At 40.1% G+C, this 22,149-nt stretch overlaps 1 protein-coding gene across 1 annotated transcript in view; it reads left to right on the forward strand.

Annotated features, from left to right (window-relative positions):
* The first annotated feature begins 19,910 nt into the window (after window positions 1-19,910).
* DTHD1 (death domain containing 1) overlaps window positions 19,911-22,149 on the forward strand; it is a 53,670-nt gene continuing 51,431 nt past the window's right edge. Inside the window, exon 1 of the mRNA XM_075287579.1 lies at window positions 19,911-20,184. Within this exon, the coding sequence (XP_075143680.1) occupies window positions 19,911-20,184 (274 nt within the window). The remainder of the gene's footprint in view (window positions 20,185-22,149) is intronic.

The following is a 22,149-nucleotide window of genomic DNA, read 5'->3' on the forward strand; positions in this document are numbered from 1 at the left end:
TGCTGGACAATGTGCTGTAAGCGTTCTCTGACAGCCATTGCAAGACCTGTTCCTGGTTCTCGGGCCTACTAAGGTTTGTACCCTGCAGTTTAGTTAATGTGGCAAGCAACCCTGGCACTGTGGAGTGGCGCAATGCTTGCTGCCCCACAGGAGTAGGCACGGGACGCCCTGTGGCTTCACTGCTACCTTGCTCCCCAGAACCATTCCCCCGACCTCGCCCACGGCCTCGTCCACGTCCCTTTCCGGGAGCCTTGCGCATTTTGAATTCCTAGTTAGAAATTGGCACTGTATACCAGTAGTAAAAATTGTGGGTGCACGTAACCCCAATATATTCTTTGAATTACCAGTCAGAAACTGGCACTATATGGCAGTAGCAAGAAATGAGGGTATTTGTATTCCCAATATATTCTTTGAATTCCCAGTCAGACAATGGCACTGTATACCAGTAGTAAAAATTGTGGGTGCACGTAACCCCAATATATTCTTTGAATTCCCAGTCAGACACTGGCACTATATGGCAGTAGCAAGAAATGAGGGTATTTGTATTCCCAATATATTCTTTGAATTCCCAGTCAGACAATGGCACTGTATACCAGTAGTAAAAATTGTGGGTGCACGTAACCCCAATATATTCTTTGAATTCCCAGTCAGACACTGGCACTATATGGCAGTAGCAAGAAATGAGGGTATTTGTATTCCCAATATATTCTTTGAATTCCCAGTCAGACAATGGCACTGTATACCAGTAGTAAAAATTGTGGGTGCACGTAACCCCAATATATTCTTTGAATTCCCAGTCAGACACTGGCACTATATGGCAGTAGCAAGAAATGAGGGTATTTGTATTCCCAATATATTCTTTGAATTCCCAGTCAGACAATGGCACTGTATACCAGTAGTAAAAATTGTGGGTGCACGTAACCCCAATATATTCTTTGAATTACCAGTCAGAAACTGGCACTATATGGCAGTAGCAAGAAATGAGGGTATTTGTATTCCCAATATATTCTTTGAATTCCCAGTCAGACAATGGCACTGTATACCAGTAGTAAAAATTGTGGGTGCACGTAACCCCAATATATTCTTTGAATTACCAGTCAGAAACTGGCACTATATGGCAGTAGCAAGAAATGAGGGTATTTGTATTCCCAATATATTCTTTGAATTCCCAGTCAGACAATGGCACTGTATACCAGTAGTAAAAATTGTGGGTGCACGTAACCCCAATATATTCTTTGAATTCCCAGTCAGACACTGGCACTATATGGCAGTAGCAAGAAATGAGGGTATTTGTATTCCCAATATATTCTTTGAATTCCCAGTCAGACAATGGCACTGTATACCAGTAGTAAAAATTGTGGGTGCACGTAACCCCAATATATTCTTTGAATTCCCAGTCAGACACTGGCACTATATGGCAGTAGCAAGAAATGAGGGTATTTGTATTCCCAATATATTCTTTGAATTCCCAGTCAGACAATGGCACTGTATACCAGTAGTAAAAATTGTGGGTGCACGTAACCCCAATATATTCTTTGAATTCCCAGTCAGACACTGGCACTATATGGCAGTAGCAAGAAATGAGGGTATTTGTATTCCCAATATATTCTTTGAATTCCCAGTCAGACAATGGCACTGTATACCAGTAGTAAAAATTGTGGGTGCACGTAACCCCAATATATTCTTTGAATTACCAGTCAGAAACTGGCACTATATGGCAGTAGCAAGAAATGAGGGTATTTGCATTCCCAATATATTCTTTGAATTCCCAGTCAGACAATGGCACTGTATACCAGTAGTAAAAATTGTGGGTGCACGTAACCCCAATATATTCTTTGAATTACCAGTCAGAAACTGGCACTATATGGCAGTAGCAAGAAATGAGGGTATTTGTATTCCCAATATATTCTTTGAATTCCCAGTCAGACAATGGCACTGTATACCAGTAGTAAAAATTGTGGGTGCACGTAACCCCAATATATTCTTTGAATTCCCAGTCAGACACTGGCACTATATGGCAGTAGCAAGAAATGAGGGTATTTGTATTCCCAATATATTCTTTGAATTCCCAGTCAGACAATGGCACTGTATACCAGTAGTAAAAATTGTGGGTGCACGTAACCCCAATATATTCTTTGAATTCCCAGTCAGACACTGGCACTATATGGCAGTAGCAAGAAATGAGGGTATTTGTATTCCCAATATATTCTTTGAATTCCCAGTCAGACAATGGCACTGTATACCAGTAGTAAAAATTGTGGGTGCACGTAACCCCAATATATTCTTTGAATTCCCAGTCAGACACTGGCACTATATGGCAGTAGCAAGAAATGAGGGTATTTGTATTCCCAATATATTCTTTGAATTCCCAGTCAGACAATGGCACTGTATACCAGTAGTAAAAATTGTGGGTGCACGTAACCCCAATATATTCTTTGAATTACCAGTCAGAAACTGGCACTATATGGCAGTAGCAAGAAATGAGGGTATTTGTATTCCCAATATATTCTTTGAATTCCCAGTCAGACAATGGCACTGTATACCAGTAGTAAAAATTGTGGGTGCACGTAACCCCAATATATTCTTTGAATTCCCAGTCAGACACTGGCACTATATGGCAGTAGCAAGAAATGAGGGTATTTGTATTCCCAATATATTCTTTGAATTCCCAGTCAGACAATGGCACTGTATACCAGTAGTAAAAATTGTGGGTGCACGTAACCCCAATATATTCTTTGAATTACCAGTCAGACACTGGCACTATATGGCAGTAGCAAGAAATGAGGGTATTTGTATTCCCAATATATTCTTTGAATTCCCAGTCAGACAATGGCACTGTATACCAGTAGTAAAAATTGTGGGTGCACGTAACCCCAATATATTCTTTGAATTCCCAGTCAGACACTGGCACTATATGGCAGTAGCAAGAAATGAGGGTATTTGTATTCCCAATATATTCTTTGAATTCCCAGTCAGACAATGGCACTGTATACCAGTAGTAAAAATTGTGGGTGCACGTAACCCCAATATATTCTTTGAATTCCCAGTCAGACACTGGCACTATATGGCAGTAGCAAGAAATGAGGGTATTTGTATTCCCAATATATTCTTTGAATTCCCAGTCAGACAATGGCACTGTATACCAGTAGTAAAAATTGTGGGTGCACGTAACCCCAATATATTCTTTGAATTACCAGTCAGAAACTGGCACTATATGGCAGTAGCAAGAAATGAGGGTATTTGCATTCCCAATATATTCTTTGAATTCCCAGTCAGACAATGGCACTGTATACCAGTAGTAAAAATTGTGGGTGTACGTAACCCCAATATATTCTTTGAATTACCAGTCAGACACTGGCACTATATGGCAGTAGCAAGAAATGAGGGTATTTGTATTCCCAATATATTCTTTGAATTCCCAGTCAGACAATGGCACTGTATACCAGTAGTAAAAATTGTGGGTGCACGTAACCCCAATATATTCTTTGAATTCCCAGTCAGACACTGGCACTATATGGCAGTAGCAAGAAATGAGGGTATTTGTATTCCCAATATATTCTTTGAATTCCCAGTCAGACAATGGCACTGTATACCAGTAGTAAAAATTGTGGGTGCACGTAACCCCAATATATTCTTTGAATTCCCAGTCAGACACTGGCACTATATGGCAGTAGCAAGAAATGAGGGTATTTGTATTCCCAATATATTCTTTGAATTCCCAGTCAGACAATGGCACTGTATACCAGTAGTAAAAATTGTGGGTGCACGTAACCCCAATATATTCTTTGAATTACCAGTCAGAAACTGGCACTATATGGCAGTAGCAAGAAATGAGGGTATTTGTATTCCCAATATATTCTTTGAATTCCCAGTCAGACAATGGCACTGTATACCAGTAGTAAAAATTGTGGGTGCACGTAACCACAATATATTCTTTGAATTACCAGTCAGAAACTGGCACTATATGGCAGTAGCAAGAAATGAGGGTATTTATAACCCCAATATATTCTTTGAATTCCCAGTCAGACAATGGCACTGTATACCAGTAGTAAAAATTGTGGGTGCACGTAACCCCAATATATTCTTTGAATTCCCAGTCAGACACTGGCACTATATGGCAGTAGCAAGAAATGAGGGTATTTGTATTCCCAATATATTCTTTGAATTCCCAGTCAGACAATGGCACTGTATACCAGTAGTAAAAATTGTGGGTGCACGTAACCCCAATATATTCTTTGAATTACCAGTCAGAAACTGGCACTATATGGCAGTAGCAAGAAATGAGGGTATTTGTATTCCCAATATATTCTTTGAATTCCCAGTCAGACAATGGCACTGTATACCAGTAGTAAAAATTGTGGGTGCACGTAACCCCAATATATTCTTTGAATTCCCAGTCAGACACTGGCACTATATGGCAGTAGCAAGAAATGAGGGTATTTGTATTCCCAATATATTCTTTGAATTCCCAGTCAGACAATGGCACTGTATACCAGTAGTAAAAATTGTGGGTGCACGTAACCCCAATATATTCTTTGAATTCCCAGTCAGACACTGGCACTATATGGCAGTAGCAAGAAATGAGGGTATTTGTATTCCCAATATATTCTTTGAATTCCCAGTCAGACAATGGCACTGTATACCAGTAGTAAAAATTGTGGGTGCACGTAACCCCAATATATTCTTTGAATTACCAGTCAGAAACTGGCACTATATGGCAGTAGCAAGAAATGAGGGTATTTGTATTCCCAATATATTCTTTGAATTCCCAGTCAGACAATGGCACTGTATACCAGTAGTAAAAATTGTGGGTGCACGTAACCCCAATATATTCTTTGAATTACCAGTCAGAAACTGGCACTATATGGCAGTAGCAAGAAATGAGGGTATTTGTATTCCCAATATATTCTTTGAATTCCCAGTCAGACAATGGCACTGTATACCAGTAGTAAAAATTGTGGGTGCACGTAACCCCAATATATTCTTTGAATTCCCAGTCAGACACTGGCACTATATGGCAGTAGCAAGAAATGAGGGTATTTGTATTCCCAATATATTCTTTGAATTCCCAGTCAGACAATGGCACTGTATACCAGTAGTAAAAATTGTGGGTGCACGTAACCCCAATATATTCTTTGAATTACCAGTCAGAAACTGGCACTATATGGCAGTAGCAAGAAATGAGGGTATTTGTATTCCCAATATATTCTTTGAATTCCCAGTCAGACAATGGCACTGTATACCAGTAGTAAAAATTGTGGGTGCACGTAACCCCAATATATTCTTTGAATTCCCAGTCAGACAATGGCACTGTATACCAGTAGTAAAAATTGTGGGTGCACGTAACCCCAATATATTCTTTGAATTCCCAGTCAGACACTGGCACTATATGGCAGTAGCAAGAAATGAGGGTATTTGTATTCCCAATATATTCTTTGAATTCCCAGTCAGACAATGGCACTGTATACCAGTAGTAAAAATTGTGGGTGCACGTAACCCCAATATATTCTTTGAATTCCGAGTCAGACACTGGCACTATATGGCAGTAGCAAGAAATGAGGGTATTTGTATTCCCAATATATTCTTTGAATTCCCAGTCAGACAATGGCACTGTATACCAGTAGTAAAAATTGTGGGTGCACGTAACCCCAATATATTCTTTGAATTCCCAGTCAGACACTGGCACTATATGGCAGTAGCAAGAAATGAGGGTATTTGTATTCCCAATATATTCTTTGAATTCCCAGTCAGACAATGGCACTGTATACCAGTAGTAAAAATAATGGGTGTATATAGCCCCAATTCTATTGCTAGGGGACTTGCAGGGTATTTCTGGGGTGAAGGTGGGGGGGCACACCGTTGGAACGGGTATCGGGGGTATATATCGGGTATACGGGAATACACTGACAGTGTATTCCATTCAGGATCCTGGGAAAGCTGGGTTGCGGCGATTGAGCCCGTCAGTGCCACGTTACACTGACAAGCTTCTCCCTGGAATTTAGCTCTTACAAGAGCTGTTGTGGTTGTCTTCTCCTTCCTATCCTAGCCTGTCCCTGCCTACCCAGAATCTAAGCCCTAGCTAGCTGGACGGAAACCTCCGTCCTCGGTGAATTGCAAGCTCAGAATGACGCGAACCTGGGCGGCGCTGTTCTTTTAAATTAGAGGTCACATGTTTTCGGCAGCCAATGGGTTTTGCCTACTTTTCTCAACGTCACCGGTGTCGTAGTTCCTCTCCCACCTACCCTGCGCTGTTATTGGAGCAAAAAAGGCGCCAGGGAAGGTGGGAGGGGAATCGAGTAATGGCGCACTTTACCACGCGGTGTTCGATTCGATTTGAACATGCCGAACAGCCTAATATCCGATCGAACATGAGTTCGATAGAACACTGTTCGCTCATCTCTAAGGAATAACCTTAAAGGGGCTCTATCAGCAAAATCCTGCAGATAGAGCCCCACATATGCGTGCATAGCCTTTAAAAAGGCTATTCAGGCACTGTAAAAGTTAAATTAAACAACCCCCCCGTTTTAAAATAAAAACTTTACAGTGCCTGAATAGCCTTTTTAAAGGCTATGCACGCATATGTGGGGCTCTATCTGCAGGATTTTGCTGATAGAGCCCCTTTAAGAAAGTCTATTGTTCTCCTACCTTCTCTGCACTGCTGTTCAGTAGAAATCTGGATTTTCTTCAGTATGCAAATGAGTGCATGGCAGAGCCAACTGTGTATGCCAAGAAGATTGAAACCCAACACAGAAGAAGACACAGGTAGAGAGCGTTCCAGAAGAAGATAGAGGCAGGACAAGAGAGTTCTCTTGCAGCATTGGGGCACCCCCAGTGCTGTTTTAGCGCTGGAGACCGCCCCCAGTGCTGCGAAAGAACTCATTTGCATACCAAAGAAAACCCTGATTTCTACCAAACGCTGGCGTGGAGAAGACATCTAAAGGTAGGAGAAGAATAGCCTTTCTTAAGGCTATTCTTATGTGTTAGTCAGAAAAAAAGGGTATCCAATGATAAGATCCCTTTAAGTTGGGTTTTCTGCTAAAAAATGTGCAACTTTTTTCTCTTAGGCGCCATGTTCTCTTAGTTTCCTCAGAGAGCAAGGTGAAGAGGCGTGGTGTGGGCAAGGTCAGAAGCCCTGTCAGATATATGATCATTTACATCAATTTACTGGAATAAATATGCCTGAGCTTATTTTTTAGTGCATGTGCATGGTCAGGCAGGAGGTGCGTCTGATCTACTAGAAGATGTATGCCTATGTCATAAATATGGGGATAACGTCCATCCTTAGGGAGAGACCACCTTCTCAGGTGTGTGGAGACTTATACAGCCATAGTTGCTCCACTGCAAGGGAACATGGGAGGAATATGCAAATCTGTCTCCCAAGATGTAAACAGGGAGACAGTGCCTCTGTTATGCTGCCCTCTATGGGAAGCACCCTGAACATCATGCCCGACTTCCCAGAAGTCTTCTCTGCATGATGCGAGGTTATAACCAAATCAATTTTATGGGGATAACGTCTATCCCTTGCAGTGGAACAACTATGGTCTTATAAGTCTCCACACACCTGAGAAGGTGGTCTCTCCCTAAGGATAGACGTTATCCCCATAATCTGGTCTCTCAGCCTCTCACTTAAACTAAATCAATTCTCTCTAGGCTGCGCTGATGAAGTCCAAAGAGACAGAAACGGTGCCGTCCATAGCTGAGAAATTGATTTGGTTATAACCTCACATCATGCAGTGAAGACTTCTGGGAAGTCAGGCATGTTGTTCAGGGTGTTTGCTATAGAGGGCAGCATAACAGAGGCACTGTCTCCCTGTTTACATCTTGGGAGACAGATTTGCATATTCTTCCTATGTCATAAATAGGGAAAACTCTCCGCCAGCCTAGGAGATATGAAGATTGGGGTTTAAAATGCCAGTCTTCCTAATTCTACCCCATTCACTTTTAAAAACTCTTCCTATCTGAAACCAGAATAACACAAAAAAACAAAATGTAAGCCCTAAAAGTACCATAAAAGCTTGGAAAATGGTTAATAGATATCTAAGACACAGTTTATCGAAAGATACATTTCAAGTACACAATTTCAATTTCTCGGGCTCTAAGATTTTCCCTATAGAGAAAATACTTGAAAAACAGATAATTGCCATCTATTGCAGAAGTGAGAAATAATTTGGATACTCAGTCTGAATTGCATATCACCCTATGGACTTAAAGGGAGTATGGAGAGCAATTTTTAAGTTCCTTCCCCTTTCCTTTGTGTTTTTTTTCTGTTTTCTATTATCATCATAAATTACTAATTTTATGTAGTTTTAATTATTTATTCATCTTGTTTGGAAATTCTCATTGTCGTTATAATATAAATTAGTTTTCTAGATTATTTTATGAATCCATCCACTGCCTCTGCTGTCTGCAATATCTCGTCCAGTTTAATCGTCTCCTCCATTATTTGTACCATGGAGATACTTGCCAGTTTTTAATATGTTTCTATAGCAAAAATACTGGTGATATTTGTTCACTACAATTAATTTTTAATTTTTATTGTCCATACCAGTTCCTACATACATTTCTAACTCCTTCTTTATGAGCATATATGTCATTTTATAGGTCACATTAGTTTTTCTTATGTCTTCAACTAACCTTCATAGGCACATGTGCACATGGGTACAAAGAGGCTCTGATTGATATGGAAGTGATCAATGCTTTTTTGATCACACTTTGCGTTTTTATTCCACCATCTAACTTTATGGGAAATGTAGACTTTGTGTTTGACATTCTTTCGATCGTACATGCGCATCTCTAGAACTGTGCATGCACTTTACAGTCGCAAGTTAAAGGGGTTGTCCCATCACAAGGATCCTATCTATACTGCTTGTTAATGTGGATGTAAGACTTTTCCTAAATACACTGCTTCAGCAAAACTGCTTTGTTTGTCCACTATCTTACTTCATTCAATTCATTGTTGACACAGCCCTGACTTATCTGCTGAAAAGTCAAGTGATGTAGCTGCTGCTCTGAGGGGGAGGGAGGAGGGGCTAAGTGTACGGGAGCGAGCCTGTGTTTCTAGCTATTCCTGTGTCTACACCACGTGACCTACGTCCTGCTCTCAGATAGGGGAGAGGAGCTGCTTTCATTTTTGAACTCGTCTTCTGTTCTCCCAGTTATCAGGCTAGCTAATTCAATTGTGTTCAATATGGCAGAGACAGGCAGTCTCTGTATGTTACACAGAATGGAGTTGCTCCTGCCTGTACTTCATAGTCCAATATTGTGCATATAGTGTTATGTGAGGACCTTTGATGACATCACAGGCCCTTCAGCCTCCCCATAGGATCACGCTATGCGGTGGGCGGAGCTACACACTAATTTGGGGGCATGGCTAAACAGCAGGTTGCATGAAACCACGCCCACCAAATGAAACCAGGAAGAAAGAAGATTTTACAGCAGTGAAGACTGGTGAGTATGCGATGTGGGAATACCCCTTTAAGCTAGGCTCCGGGGCACATACAAGACGGATACTCTGCCTGGCTCACTGAATCTCATTTTGGAATTCCAATGTAAATTATACAATTTTTTTTTAATTATCACATATAGTATATCTTAGCTAATAAGAGATCGGTCTGTGTTTTGCCTTATCCACTTTTGACAATGTTGACTTATGTCAAGTCAGATTCATATTTCCTTGGATTGTGGTACTACAGGTGTCAGCATTGCTAATGCTTTGACGTCTGCTGGCCACCTACACCTGCATAATAGAGCTAGAGTGCTGGCTACACTGTTGTGCAGCCAGCAGATGTCAAGAAAAGGAAGTGTCGACTGCCCATGCCTGCTCAATAGAGCCAGAGTGCCTGTATACGCAGTAGCCGCCCAGAACAAGTGACGTCCTGAGCCCAGAAAATCCAGACAGGAATAAAGGTAAGTATGATGGGGAAGGGAATAGTATTGGTGACTTTCTGTTTCCGGAAATGGCGAAACAGAACGTCACAAGAAAATCAAAAGATGTGCCTGCGGCGATCATGACTACCCCAACAATCTAGATAAATAGAGATTTTTGGTAACCTAATAATTTGGTAATCTAGAAGGTAGGTGGGGTTAGCTTAAAGTAGAAAGATCATTTTATCCCAGAAAACCCCTTTAAATCTGGTATATCTTTAGGGTGCATTCACATGGAGGAAAATAGTGAGGAATTTGGTGTGGAATTTCAGCGCTGAAAAAAAGCCAAATATTCTCTGATAGTTTTTATTACGTATAATGGAAAAGGATCCCAACTGAGGCTGAGGCCGCACATTGTGGAAACGCAGCTTTTTTTGTTGCAGATTTTGTTGTTTTTTTGAGCCAAAGCCAGGAGTGGATTAAACAGAAGGGAGAAATATAAGAGCTTCCTATAGATTTCCCATTCCTTATGTAGCCTTTCTTGGCTTTGGCTCAAAAACCCGAAACAAAATCTGCAACAAAAAAAGCCTTAGGGAAGAACAGGTTTCCCAGAGATAGTCTTTGAAATGTTTAATTTCTTCTCTGAGCTGGGTAAGATTCCCAAATTTGACCATTATAAACAATTGGGAAAATGGAACCCCCGACCAACATTACATGCAATATACTTAATATAGAACCTTTATCATTGATGTTTTTTGCAAAAATTATTAGAAAAAGTGAAATATTTTCAGTTAAACAACAAATATTTTTTCAGTTGGTATCATTGAAGCAAAATATTTTGCTGCTATATGGCACCCCCTGGTGTTCTTTGGATTTTTTGCTTATCAGTCCACCTTCTGTTGCCATTGCAGGTTTAGAGCTGATTCTATTTTTTCAAGCCTTAGATCGGGTGATCTCAGTTTCAAGTCCCCAAGTGGGGAAAACAAGCCAGACAACTTAGATGAGCGTAAAATTTAATGACAAGAAACAAGTTTTCTGCCCAAACAATAAATGAAAATAGCAAAACAAAAGAAATCACAGTAGAAAATAGACAATACATTGTTGAAGTAGCATGAAAAATAGGCAAAAAAATACCCTACATATGGCTGTGCCAATATGGTAACATAAAAATTATTTTTCAATAAAACATATTTTTCTTCACTAAAAATAACCTACAGTGTAAAATTTTGGATTGTCATATTCATATAAACTCATACAATAACATATTAGTTATACAGTACTACAAGGAACATAGTGGTAAATAAAAGTTTTTTAAAAAATAATATTACAATTGTAGATTTTTGCATACCCCACCAACTATTACCTACCTACCTACTACCCCACCCCTATTATAAAATGTAATCAATTACTTTGCAGTGACTGTAAAAAATAGCATTTTTTTCCTGTGGCGTTTCCACCTTGGCCAAACCATATTTATACCAAATGGGGCTGCGGCCTTTAGCAGTTTTCATTAGCATGCCATATCTGGAATTTGTAGTTCACTCTAACCTAGTAGGTGGAAACTAGCTGCCATATATTGCAGACAGTGAGCAGAGAAGGAATTTTCTATATAATTGCCTCTGTCTTACTTAGAAATATCTCAAGGTATATGCAGAGCATATGTAGAGAAGTACTGACTAATAGTGATGTAGCTAAAGTACTTTGGCTGTGATATCTAGTTCCAACAACAGACTAATTCTATCTTCTTTTTCTTGTTTCCTGTAATTCCCCTCTTCCTTCTCCCCCTTTCCTCTCCATTCTTCTATAGACATGAGTTATATGAGTATGTGACCTGCAGTCTATCTCTAGTAGGTCAGGGGTATTTTGCCTGAGATATTTAGCTCCAACTACAGTCTAATCCTATATTTTTTTCCTTTTTTCCTGTAACTCCCCCCTTACCTCTCCATAGACTTCTAGAGACATGAGTTATCTGAGTTATGTGACCTGCAATCTATCTCAAGAAGGTCAGAGGCCATAAAACCACCGACGTCTGAATTGCTGAGATGTACAGTAGCAGCAGTATGAATTTAAACTAATCTTATTGACATGTTGCGCTTAAAACCCGCAGCACAAAGTTGCGTCCGCTGTGATTTTAGGTATTTTTTGCTGCTGCGGTTCGTTGGAGAGAATGCTACAGAATTTCTACAGCAACTTACCCTAAAGGTAAGGACAGGCATTCAAGTTTTTATGTAATTTTTGAAGCCAAAACCAGAAGGGGATGAAGTAATTTGCAAAGTGCCATCTGTTTTTTTTATAGGCTCTCGCGCATTATAATCCATAACTAGTTTAGTCTTTAAATATTGCATAAAAAAGCTGCTTGTGCTTCCTTATACTCATTTTTTATCAAATCCTTGTTCTTTGATGAATCCACTCCTTGTTCTGGCTAAAAACATGCAAGAACATTGCATTGTATGAATAAGACCTAAGACTAATAGGGTGACTGATGTAAAGTCTATAAACTCCTCGTCCATATGATTGTTATTTTGTCTCATACAGTGTTTCTTCTGAGCACCTTCAAAAGAAAGTACATATTTGCTTGGCAGTATGGGATTGTCAATAAGCGGTACCTTCGGAAGTTTTATTCATTCTTAGTTGAAGGTAAACTTATCATTTTCCATTGCCAAAGACTTACTATTTAAAGGCAAGGCCAAAAGACAAGGATAGACATGCAAAGGTGCAGGCTGTGCTTCTGTCCAAGAAGGTCCCCCTATACAAATAATAGCTGTTGTTCCTACTGTAAGAGAATCTCTTAGGCTGGAATCACACGTACAGTGTTGGTGCAGTTTGAGATGCAGTTTTTGATTCAGTTTTTGAGTCAACACCAGGAGTAGATCCAACATCCCTGAGAAATATAAGGTCCCCTTCACACGACGTAAGCGTTCAGCTCAATCCGAGCCGTACACACGAACGCTTCTAAACACTTCCCATTCACTTCAATGGGAGCGCTCGTGAAGTGAATGGGAAGTGTTTAGAAGCGCTCGCGTGTACGGCTCGGAATGAGCCGAGCGCTTACGTCATGTGAAGGGGTTCACACAGTGTTTTCTGGCAGCAAATTTTGAATTTGGAATCCACCTCAAAATTTGCTGCCAAAAACATCTCCCATTGACTTCAATGGGAGACGCGTGCTTCTTTTTTCCGCCAGCTAGTAGAAGAAAAAGAAGCAACATGCCCCTTCTTCCCATGGATTCCGAGGCTGATTCAGCCGCAGCATCCGTGGCACAAAACTCCATCCCAATTAGGCCCATTCATTCAGGCCTAATCTGGAGAGGAATACCGCAACGGGATGATGCACTGCATCAGAAATCCGTCGGGGCTAGCCATGCGGTATGTTCACACACGGAATCCATTTTCCGCCATGTGAACATACCCTAAGGCCTCACATAGCGAAACACAGCTAAAAAAAGAACAATGTGGAAATAAACTCTGTGGAAACACATCTGATTTGTTTGTGCAACATTTTTCATTGCGCCTTTGTTGAGTTTTTTACTGCAGATTTTTTTCCATAATTAAAACTGTAGGAAAAATGCCATCATTTCTGCAGCTATGATTGACATATTTGACTCTGTTTCCTATTTATGGGGACTGCCATCTTGTTTTAGTTTTTTCTCTGATCTGTTAGCAGTGTATTGGAGAGTTTTTTGATGCATGCTCTGTGAAGGAAAAGAAAAATAGATAAGCTGTGATATCATCTATTGTCTGTAGAGGACGCAATGATGGCTCAGTAGTGGTATTGATTGGGTTGTTAACTTCTATTGTAATCCTGTCTATCATGTTTGCACTGTAAATAAGGTGACTGCTGCAAAAAAAAAAAACATCCATGTGGGTGAAGGAGTTAATCTTTGCTAGCTTAAAATTGGAACTTCAATGTTGTTCCTTCTGTAAGAGACATATTCTTATGCCCCAATATCCATAAATAGAATGGGAGTCAATGGCATATACAACTATCATGCGTTTGAATATGATTGAGGTTTCGTTTCTTTGTAGCGTTTCTCAATGAATGTCATGGTCAAATACAATGTGAACTTACCTTTACAAGCTGACGTGTTATTCATGCCATGCCTGCTTCTATTCTTTCGATCAGTTCCACTTTCACTATGGGCACTAGAATGGCACAAGAGTTTCCTGAGCCTATGTCTCTTAGTGTACCTGGTAACTGGACGGTATCTGGTAACTTCACCGGACTAGACTCTCAATACCCTACACTTAATGCTTTTGACATGACATTGCTATCCTGTTATTACCGGCCACTTACTAAAGACTGCTAATTCCTACTTATTATTCAAAGCCAATTGTATTTGTTTGCATGTACTGACATAAGAATGTTAATACAGGAGCTAAGAACCTCTCCCGTGTCACTTTTGTTTTCTGTAGGATTTTAGATTAAGGCATAGGGATATGTGCTAATCGAAGTAAAGACAGATGTAATCCTTAGCATGTAAGCTATCAGCATGAAAAGTCAAGAAGCTCGTACTTCTATTATATTTAGTTATATATAATATAATATACACAGTGCTGTCACATTAATGTGACCACCTGTCAAAATCTAGAATAACCCCCTTTGGCAGAGCGGACCGCTGCGAGATGTGCAGGAAGAGAGGGGATGTTGTGATGATGTCACTGGGATGTTGAGCCATGCTGACTCCAGTGCCGTGGCCAGCTGCACTAGGTTATGCGGTTGAGCATCCATGACGCGAACAACCCGATCGAGGTGGTCCTACAGATTCTCGATTGGGTTCAAGTCCAGGGAATCTGCTGGCCAAGGGAGTACGGTAAACTTATCCTGGTGCTCCTCGAGCCACGCTCGTACACTGTGAGCTTTATGACTCGTCGCATTGTCCTACTGGTAGATGCCATCATACTGAGGAAGAACAATTTGCATGTAGGGGTGAACATGGTCCGCAAGGATAGATGCATACTTGTGTTGATCCATCGTGCCTTCCACAATGATGAGTGCACCAAGATGGCTGATGACACGTGCCTTCTGCGATTGGTTATTTAACGTTGACGTCAAAAGTAGGCGGTGGTCACATTAATATGGCTGGACTGTATAATACCACTAGAGATTGGAAAACCTCTGAAAATTTGTTTCCGGTTGGCACAAAGATTCAATTTGTCAAATAAGTTTCCAGAAATTGGAAGTGAAATTATTATACTCTGGGATCTCTTCAGGCCTGAGTATATATTGTGGAGGTACAGTGGACGTGTGGAAACATAACAAACATTTACATTCACCTTCCCTCAGCTCTACTGGGTGTCCACGCAGCATCTGAAGCTCTTTTGGGATCCTCTTCCACACTCCTACGTGATTGTAATGTGCCAAGGGGTCACCACTAAAGCCTATGATTGGGTTGTGCTGAAACCATGATGCTTGTATCATAAAGAGACATCGACAGCCTTGGACCACTGGAGTCCTGGTGTTCAAATCCCGCCAAGGGCATAAAACCATCTGCAAGGAGTTTGTATGTTCTCCCTATGTTTGCATGGATTTCCATCCCATATTCCAAAAAAAAGACATAATGATAGGGAAAAATGTACAATGTGAGCTCTATGTGGGGCTCACAATCTACATTAAAAAAATAAAATAAAAAATAAAGAGACATCGGAGTATAATAAATTAATTTTCTATTTGTAGGTGACAAAGTCCCAAAGTTTCATGCTCAAGCCGAGCGAGTAACTTTTGGAAATTTTGGTTCGAATACAGTTCAATCCAATGCAGTTCATTCATCTCTAAATGCAGATGTTTCTACGGCAAATTGCAACACTATTTAGGCATCAGGTGTCTACCTTAACAAATGTTCAACCATTTTGCGTTTGGATTTTATAATAATACAAAAATATACTTTTTATTCCAAAATAGTTATAAACATGAAGAGAGTCTGTCACCAGAATGCAGTATATCAACCCAGCGCAGCAGATAGACAGGTTAGGGTCACCTAAATTGTGAATTGCTGCCTCCTTTACCGAGATATTGCTGTTTTTGTCAATATGTAAATTAACTCTTTGGAGAAACGAGGGCATTGCAGCTTTACTTGCTTAAAGAGGTTGTTCAGGCTATACATACATTTCTAATTTAGGCTGAGGAGGTGAAAACCCCCCCAAACTAAACATACTTATCCCCAGTGCCATGGTGTCCTCCCAGGGTGGTCCAGTCCTGCAGCTTGGCTGCTTTCTTGTTGTGACGTCCCAATCCCCTTTATCCACTGAGGCCAATCAGCAGCCTTAGGAAGGGAACCAGGGCTGTAACAAGTAGGGACAGGTGAGCATGTTTTCTTTTGAATTTTTTTCAACAATTTAAAAAATAATATTTGAGTAAATGTTTTATGGACAGCCCCTTTAAACATTGTCTCATACCACTTTGGAGCAATGGCAATTCCCTCATTACATAGATTAGGGTCTACTGAATCAAATAACAAATGGAGCAAGATAGATAAAGCAACATATTGGGTAAATCATTTCCGTTAGCCTACACGTTTGCTACACGGATGAATTGCTCCACATAGCGTAAACCAGTGGCGTAACTACTGGGAAAGCAGAGGTAGTGGCTGCCATAGGGCCGGGACATTAGGGGCCCAGCGACAGCCACTACCGCTGCATTTTTGTTTTTTTCTTCTCTTAATAGGCCATTACCGGCTGGAGTAACTCAAGCCAGTAACAGGCCCTATTTACTTACTGATCCTGGAAGTGGCCGGGACCGATAAGCGATGCCACGGGCCCCACAAACACCATTATTATATTCAGGGGTCTTTTCAGACCCCCGAGTATAATGATCGGAGGTCCAGGGGAGGTAAGGTAACATAACAAACAGTGTTACTTACCTCTCCGGGCAGGCTCTGGCCTACTTCTGAGACTCTCCCTGACGTCATATGACTGGGGCCTGCATCCCGGGTAATGTGACGTCCCGAACGTCATTGAAGATGGCCGACACCACTGAGGACTGCAGGGGAGCTGGGGATAGGTAAGTAATGGTTCCCGATTATTATACTCTGGTGTCTGAAAAGACCCCATATCAAAAGTTCGCCATAGGGCCCTGCCATTACTAGTTACTATTTTGGCAAAAATTGTGGTATATTATAGCACCTGCAAAGTGTATGAGATTCTGACTAATATCCACAACAGAAATGCTCCAATTTCAAAAAACATTGCGATTTTGCAAATCGCAGCAAGTCAATTATACCTAGGGAGACGCTGGTGGTTTCCATATAGGTATAATAGAGACAGAAAGCGCTACAGAAATAAAATGTGATGTGTTTCCCACAAAGTCTTTTCTGCTATACTTTTTGGCTACGGATCGGGTAGTTATAGAGGAGGCAGTGGTAGCCCTTAGGGGGTCCAAAGGCCTTTCTAGTACATAAGAACACACCATAAATAGCACATGATAAGTGGGGCTGTATTGCAGATTTTGCATTGGGGCCAAAAGCTAAAGCTTGAAGTTTCACTTCTCTGGGAATACAAGAACTGGCCAAAAATTGTGAGCGTTTTCACTAATACATGTATGTATATACGAAGGAAAAATATAATCTAGCAGCCATTTAGCCCTTGTAACACAATACGGACAAGGTGTGTATACCATTTAAGTAAGCAGAATTATAGTCATTGTTGAGTATCACACACTGTGATAGCGATTGTTCTCCTCTAACACTATATTAGAGGCTGGATAATTATACACAGGGATGTAAAGTGACACTGCCATTACACTTTATAGTATTCCTGAACTCCTTTGTGTCTGAACTCCCTGTGTGTGCACACACTTGAAGCGGCTTAAGATGGTATTACATAATACGCTTATAAGATGTCGGAAAAAATTCTGCAAAGGTAAACTGCATGCAGATCAAGGCACAGCCTCTGAGAAGTAAGACTATGAAATAATGGGCACTTTCTGCCAATGGAAACAGAACACATTACCTCTTATTTAAAGGGAATATTTCACCAGAAAATGAATTTTTTGAATCAAGTTTTTATTTTAAACATATTTTTTGTAAGAATTTTTGTTGATGTTATTTTTCATTTTCTATGTCATTATCTTTATTTGAAAAAATAAAATAAAATAAAATACTAGCCTCTGCCCACAACTTCGTCTGCGTTTTGTTGGCATTGATGATCTGCCTATAGTCAGCAAATTGCTGCCTTCGATTTTTTGCCTGTTCCATCATTTCGGCAGTTATCAAGCTGTCCTGTTGCTCAACTTGTTCCTTGCGCCGTGCCTGTGATTGTTCTGACATCTCAGCAGCTCGCTGGGACGCCATATAATGAGCGTGTTGTTGGCTGTTGACTTCTGGCTACCTTCATAGCTCTCATTGTTTTAGAGTTTTGTGACAAATTAGATCTTCTTTTTCACGGCATGTTTAAAATTGGCAAATTGATAATTTGGATTATAGGGGTTTTCCCATGTCAGTGTCTCAGCACTGGAGTAGATCATATAATATGCAAATGCTTGTACACAATGGACTCAGTGTTATCTGTGTGTTTACATAGAGAGATTACAGACCTGGCTTTATCAGCAAAGTGCAATTAACTGATAGTCCTGGCAGCAAGAGCAGTTTAATATAGTATATGAACTTAAATTCATAACAGTCGGGAAGCCATGTCATTCACAAGGAAAAAAAAGTAATCTATGTATTAATCGAGGTTACAAACTATCTATGTGCCAAATTTCATCCAGATCTGTTCACTCGTTTTTGGGTCATTGAGTAACAAACACACAAACATTCAAACATACAAACTTTCATATATAATATTAGTAGAATTGATGTATTATGTTAGATATATATTGACCAAACTTTATGATTTTGAAGGGTTGGGCCAACCATCTAATATATACAACATTCCCCCAAGGAGAAGTTGGCAGAGATAAAATTTGGACAGTTGGATTTCCATTCCTTTTGTATGTGGCAGAGGATTTTCTCCCCTCTCCCAATTGGCATGCATTGCTTAACCTTTCCTTATGCCCACTTGGAACATGTGGATATAAGGGGGTCCTCGCCGGTTCGATTAGGGGACAGAGCCTGTTGCCACCTTAGGAACAACCCATTAACATGCAATTTTTTTTTTTTTATTTTAAAAAAAACTGGTTATATTTTTATTTCTACTGACTAGAGATGAGCGAACAGTAAAATGTTCGAGATTCGATATTCGTTTCGGGTAGCCCCTCAATATTCAAATAATCGAATCGAATATCGAACCCTATTATAGTCTATGGGGGGGAAATGCTCGTTTCAGGAGTAGGCAATGTTCGATCAGATTACACTTACCAAGTCTACAAGTGAGGGTCGGGCTGGATCCTCCGAGAAGTCTTCTCCGTGCAGCGTCCCCGCGGCATCTTCCGGCTCTGAATTCACTCTGCCAGGCATCGGGCCTGGGCAAAGCCGACTGCGCATGTCCACACTACAAGCGGGCATGCGCAGTCGGTTCTGCCCAGGCCCGATGCCTGGCAGAGTGAATTCAGAGCCGGAAGATGCCGCGGAAAAGCTGCACGGAGAAGACTTCTAAAGGTAGGAGAAGAACCAGCGTTGATTGGCCGACTGTATAGCATTCGGCCAATCAATGCTGGTTCTGCATTGAGCTTTTCCATTCGAACAGCAAGTGGTACTCGATCGAGTACGAGTATTTCGAATACCTACTCGATCGAATACTACTCGCTCATCTCTACTACTGACATTTTCCTGTTAGCAAAAACAAAGTAAATCCGTGTTGTTTCAGCAAATATATTTCATACGCTAAGATCAAGCACAGATAAGCTGATTGTTTACATGGGAGGAATTTGCAGCAGAGAATTCTATTAATTGTCTCTTACAAAGCCCATGTCAGTGACTGAAGTGATTTGTATCCGTGGACAATACACTTCCTTATCGGTAATCTCTATGTACTGGGCAGCCACTCCTTACAGTGGCTATAGTAACTTGCTGCTATTAGAGACTCAATGACTGAGATCTGCTCAGGGCTCTTTAACAGGTCAGACAGTCTGCAACCTGATTCTAACCAGCCAGGTACAGAAAACTAGAATATTAAGAATGGAAATGTCATCAAATGCTAAGGATGATGAAGTCACTCGGATTCTGGCACAGATCAAACAGTACAATGACAATATGAAAGATGTCCTGGAGGACTTGCACCCCCAAAATAATCAAGACATAAAAGAACTCATATGTCCATTAATTCCCTTAATCCGAGACCTTAGCAAAACCCTCTACGTGAAACTGAATGGAGCAACGGAGACATTGGAGTCCACACTGAATATTTTAAAGGGACTTCAGGAGAAATTTAAGGATCTCAACACAGCAAATGGTAAGAAAATAAATAGAATTATATATCTATGTAAAATTGAACAACCCTTGTGAAACGGCGATAATTTTTCCAGTTGACATTTATTGATATATTTGCTTTTGAGCAAAATTCACCTGCAATTTTACTACAGACAACCATATTGAGCCTTGTCCAATAAGGTAGAGAAAATATGAGGGAAAAAAAAGAAACTGCATTGGGTTTTATGAACTCTCATTTATGTTCTGCGGAAAAATGTCTGCAGCGAATTTGTGGATTTTGAGATCTAACATGTAAATTATCTGTTGCAGATTTGTAGAGGTCTTGTCTAAAAATTTCCTTGACTGTGATGTAATGATAAAAGGAGATCCATGATGGTATTTGTATCACTCTATCAGTTTCACTCCACATCTTTCCATACAATTGGCTATGTACTAGTATGTGTGGAGCAGACCCGCAGCCCATGGTTTATTAGTATATGGCAGCGCACTGGGCATATATACCTAAATTATTATGGAGATCATATATGGGCAGAGATATCCTCTTCTACTAACACTATTCAGAGAGGAAGTTACTGTAACCCACATTATACAGAGAGTTCATTGGAGTACGACTAAAATCTTTCCTATTTGATATGAATCTGACACAGAATATCTCCGTATGACTCCATACGAAAGAAGTATTATACCCAAAAAAGATATGGTAATACTTAAGACCTGAAATGTTCTTCCCTGGAGAGATTTCAGAGATTTCATTTTAAGAAATGCTTCTAAAACAGAACCAGATTCTTTTGAAAAAAAGTTTAAAGCTGAAGTCCCACTTTGCAAAAAACACTGCAAAGTTTATGGAATTCTGGCTAATCCCATCCACACATTGCAGAAAAAAAATCTGCAGTGCAAAAGTTGCATTTTCAAAAACAGCCAAATATTTGAAAATCGCGGCATGTCAATTATACCTTTGCAAAACACTGGAAAAAATCTGATGCATTTCTGCTATGTTTTTTTCTGCCGTTTTTTTTTTTTTTTTTGCTGGGTTTTGCTACGTGAGGCCTTAGCCTAAGGGGTTTTTACACCAAAGTAAGTACAGTGCATGCACTGTCCGACCATCACTCCACTCAGAACAGGGAAGAAAAGTCCTCAATTCTTCTGATCATTGAGGGTCTGAATAGTTGGACTTCTAGCAATATGCAAATTATTCCCTATCTATACGATAAGGGAGAACTTGCTTTAGTGTCAAAATAGAGCAGTCAATGGGGAAAAACAGAAAATGTAGTCAGATCTCATACAGGAATCCATAAACCATTGGCTTATAACAAAAACATTTTTAATTTATGATACCCCGTAGGTTTCCCCTAACACAATTAATATATAAATAACCAACACAAAAATAAAGAGTAAATATAAATATATTAAATATATAAGAGTTTATTAATCTATAATAAATAAATTTCACAGCAATCCAGGTTACTGCAGAGATGGCAGCCATGATATTCAACCCTGAGCCCCAACGCGCAGTTTCCTTTAGGGACAAAATTTTTAATTCATGGGCTTCACTATATTTTATACACTATTTTGGCTGTCAGCTACTCCTTTTGACTTCCCTATAGAAGATCATGTTTTTTTTTTTTTTTTTTTTTTCAATGGTGGAGATGAGTATAAGGCACTGATAGACATTTCTGATAGTGATATACTTACCTCTCCTGAGAACAAAATGAATAAGCATGTAGAAATCCAACAGACCGATCCTTCTTTCATACAACTGCCATCGGGTAAGTGGGAACATCTCCATATACAGTCCTATGAAAAAGTTTGGGCACCCCTATTAATCTTAATCATTTTTTGTTCTAAATATTTTGGTGTTTGCAACAGCCATTTCAGTTTGATATATCTAATAACTGATGGACACAGTAATATTTCAGGATTGAAATGAGGTTTATTGTACTAACAGAAAATGTGCAATATGCATTAAACCAAAATTTGACCGGTGCAA

The sequence above is a fragment of the Leptodactylus fuscus genome, chromosome 1 (genome assembly GCF_031893055.1).
Source record: "Leptodactylus fuscus isolate aLepFus1 chromosome 1, aLepFus1.hap2, whole genome shotgun sequence".
Lineage (NCBI taxonomy): Eukaryota > Metazoa > Chordata > Amphibia > Anura > Leptodactylidae > Leptodactylus > Leptodactylus fuscus.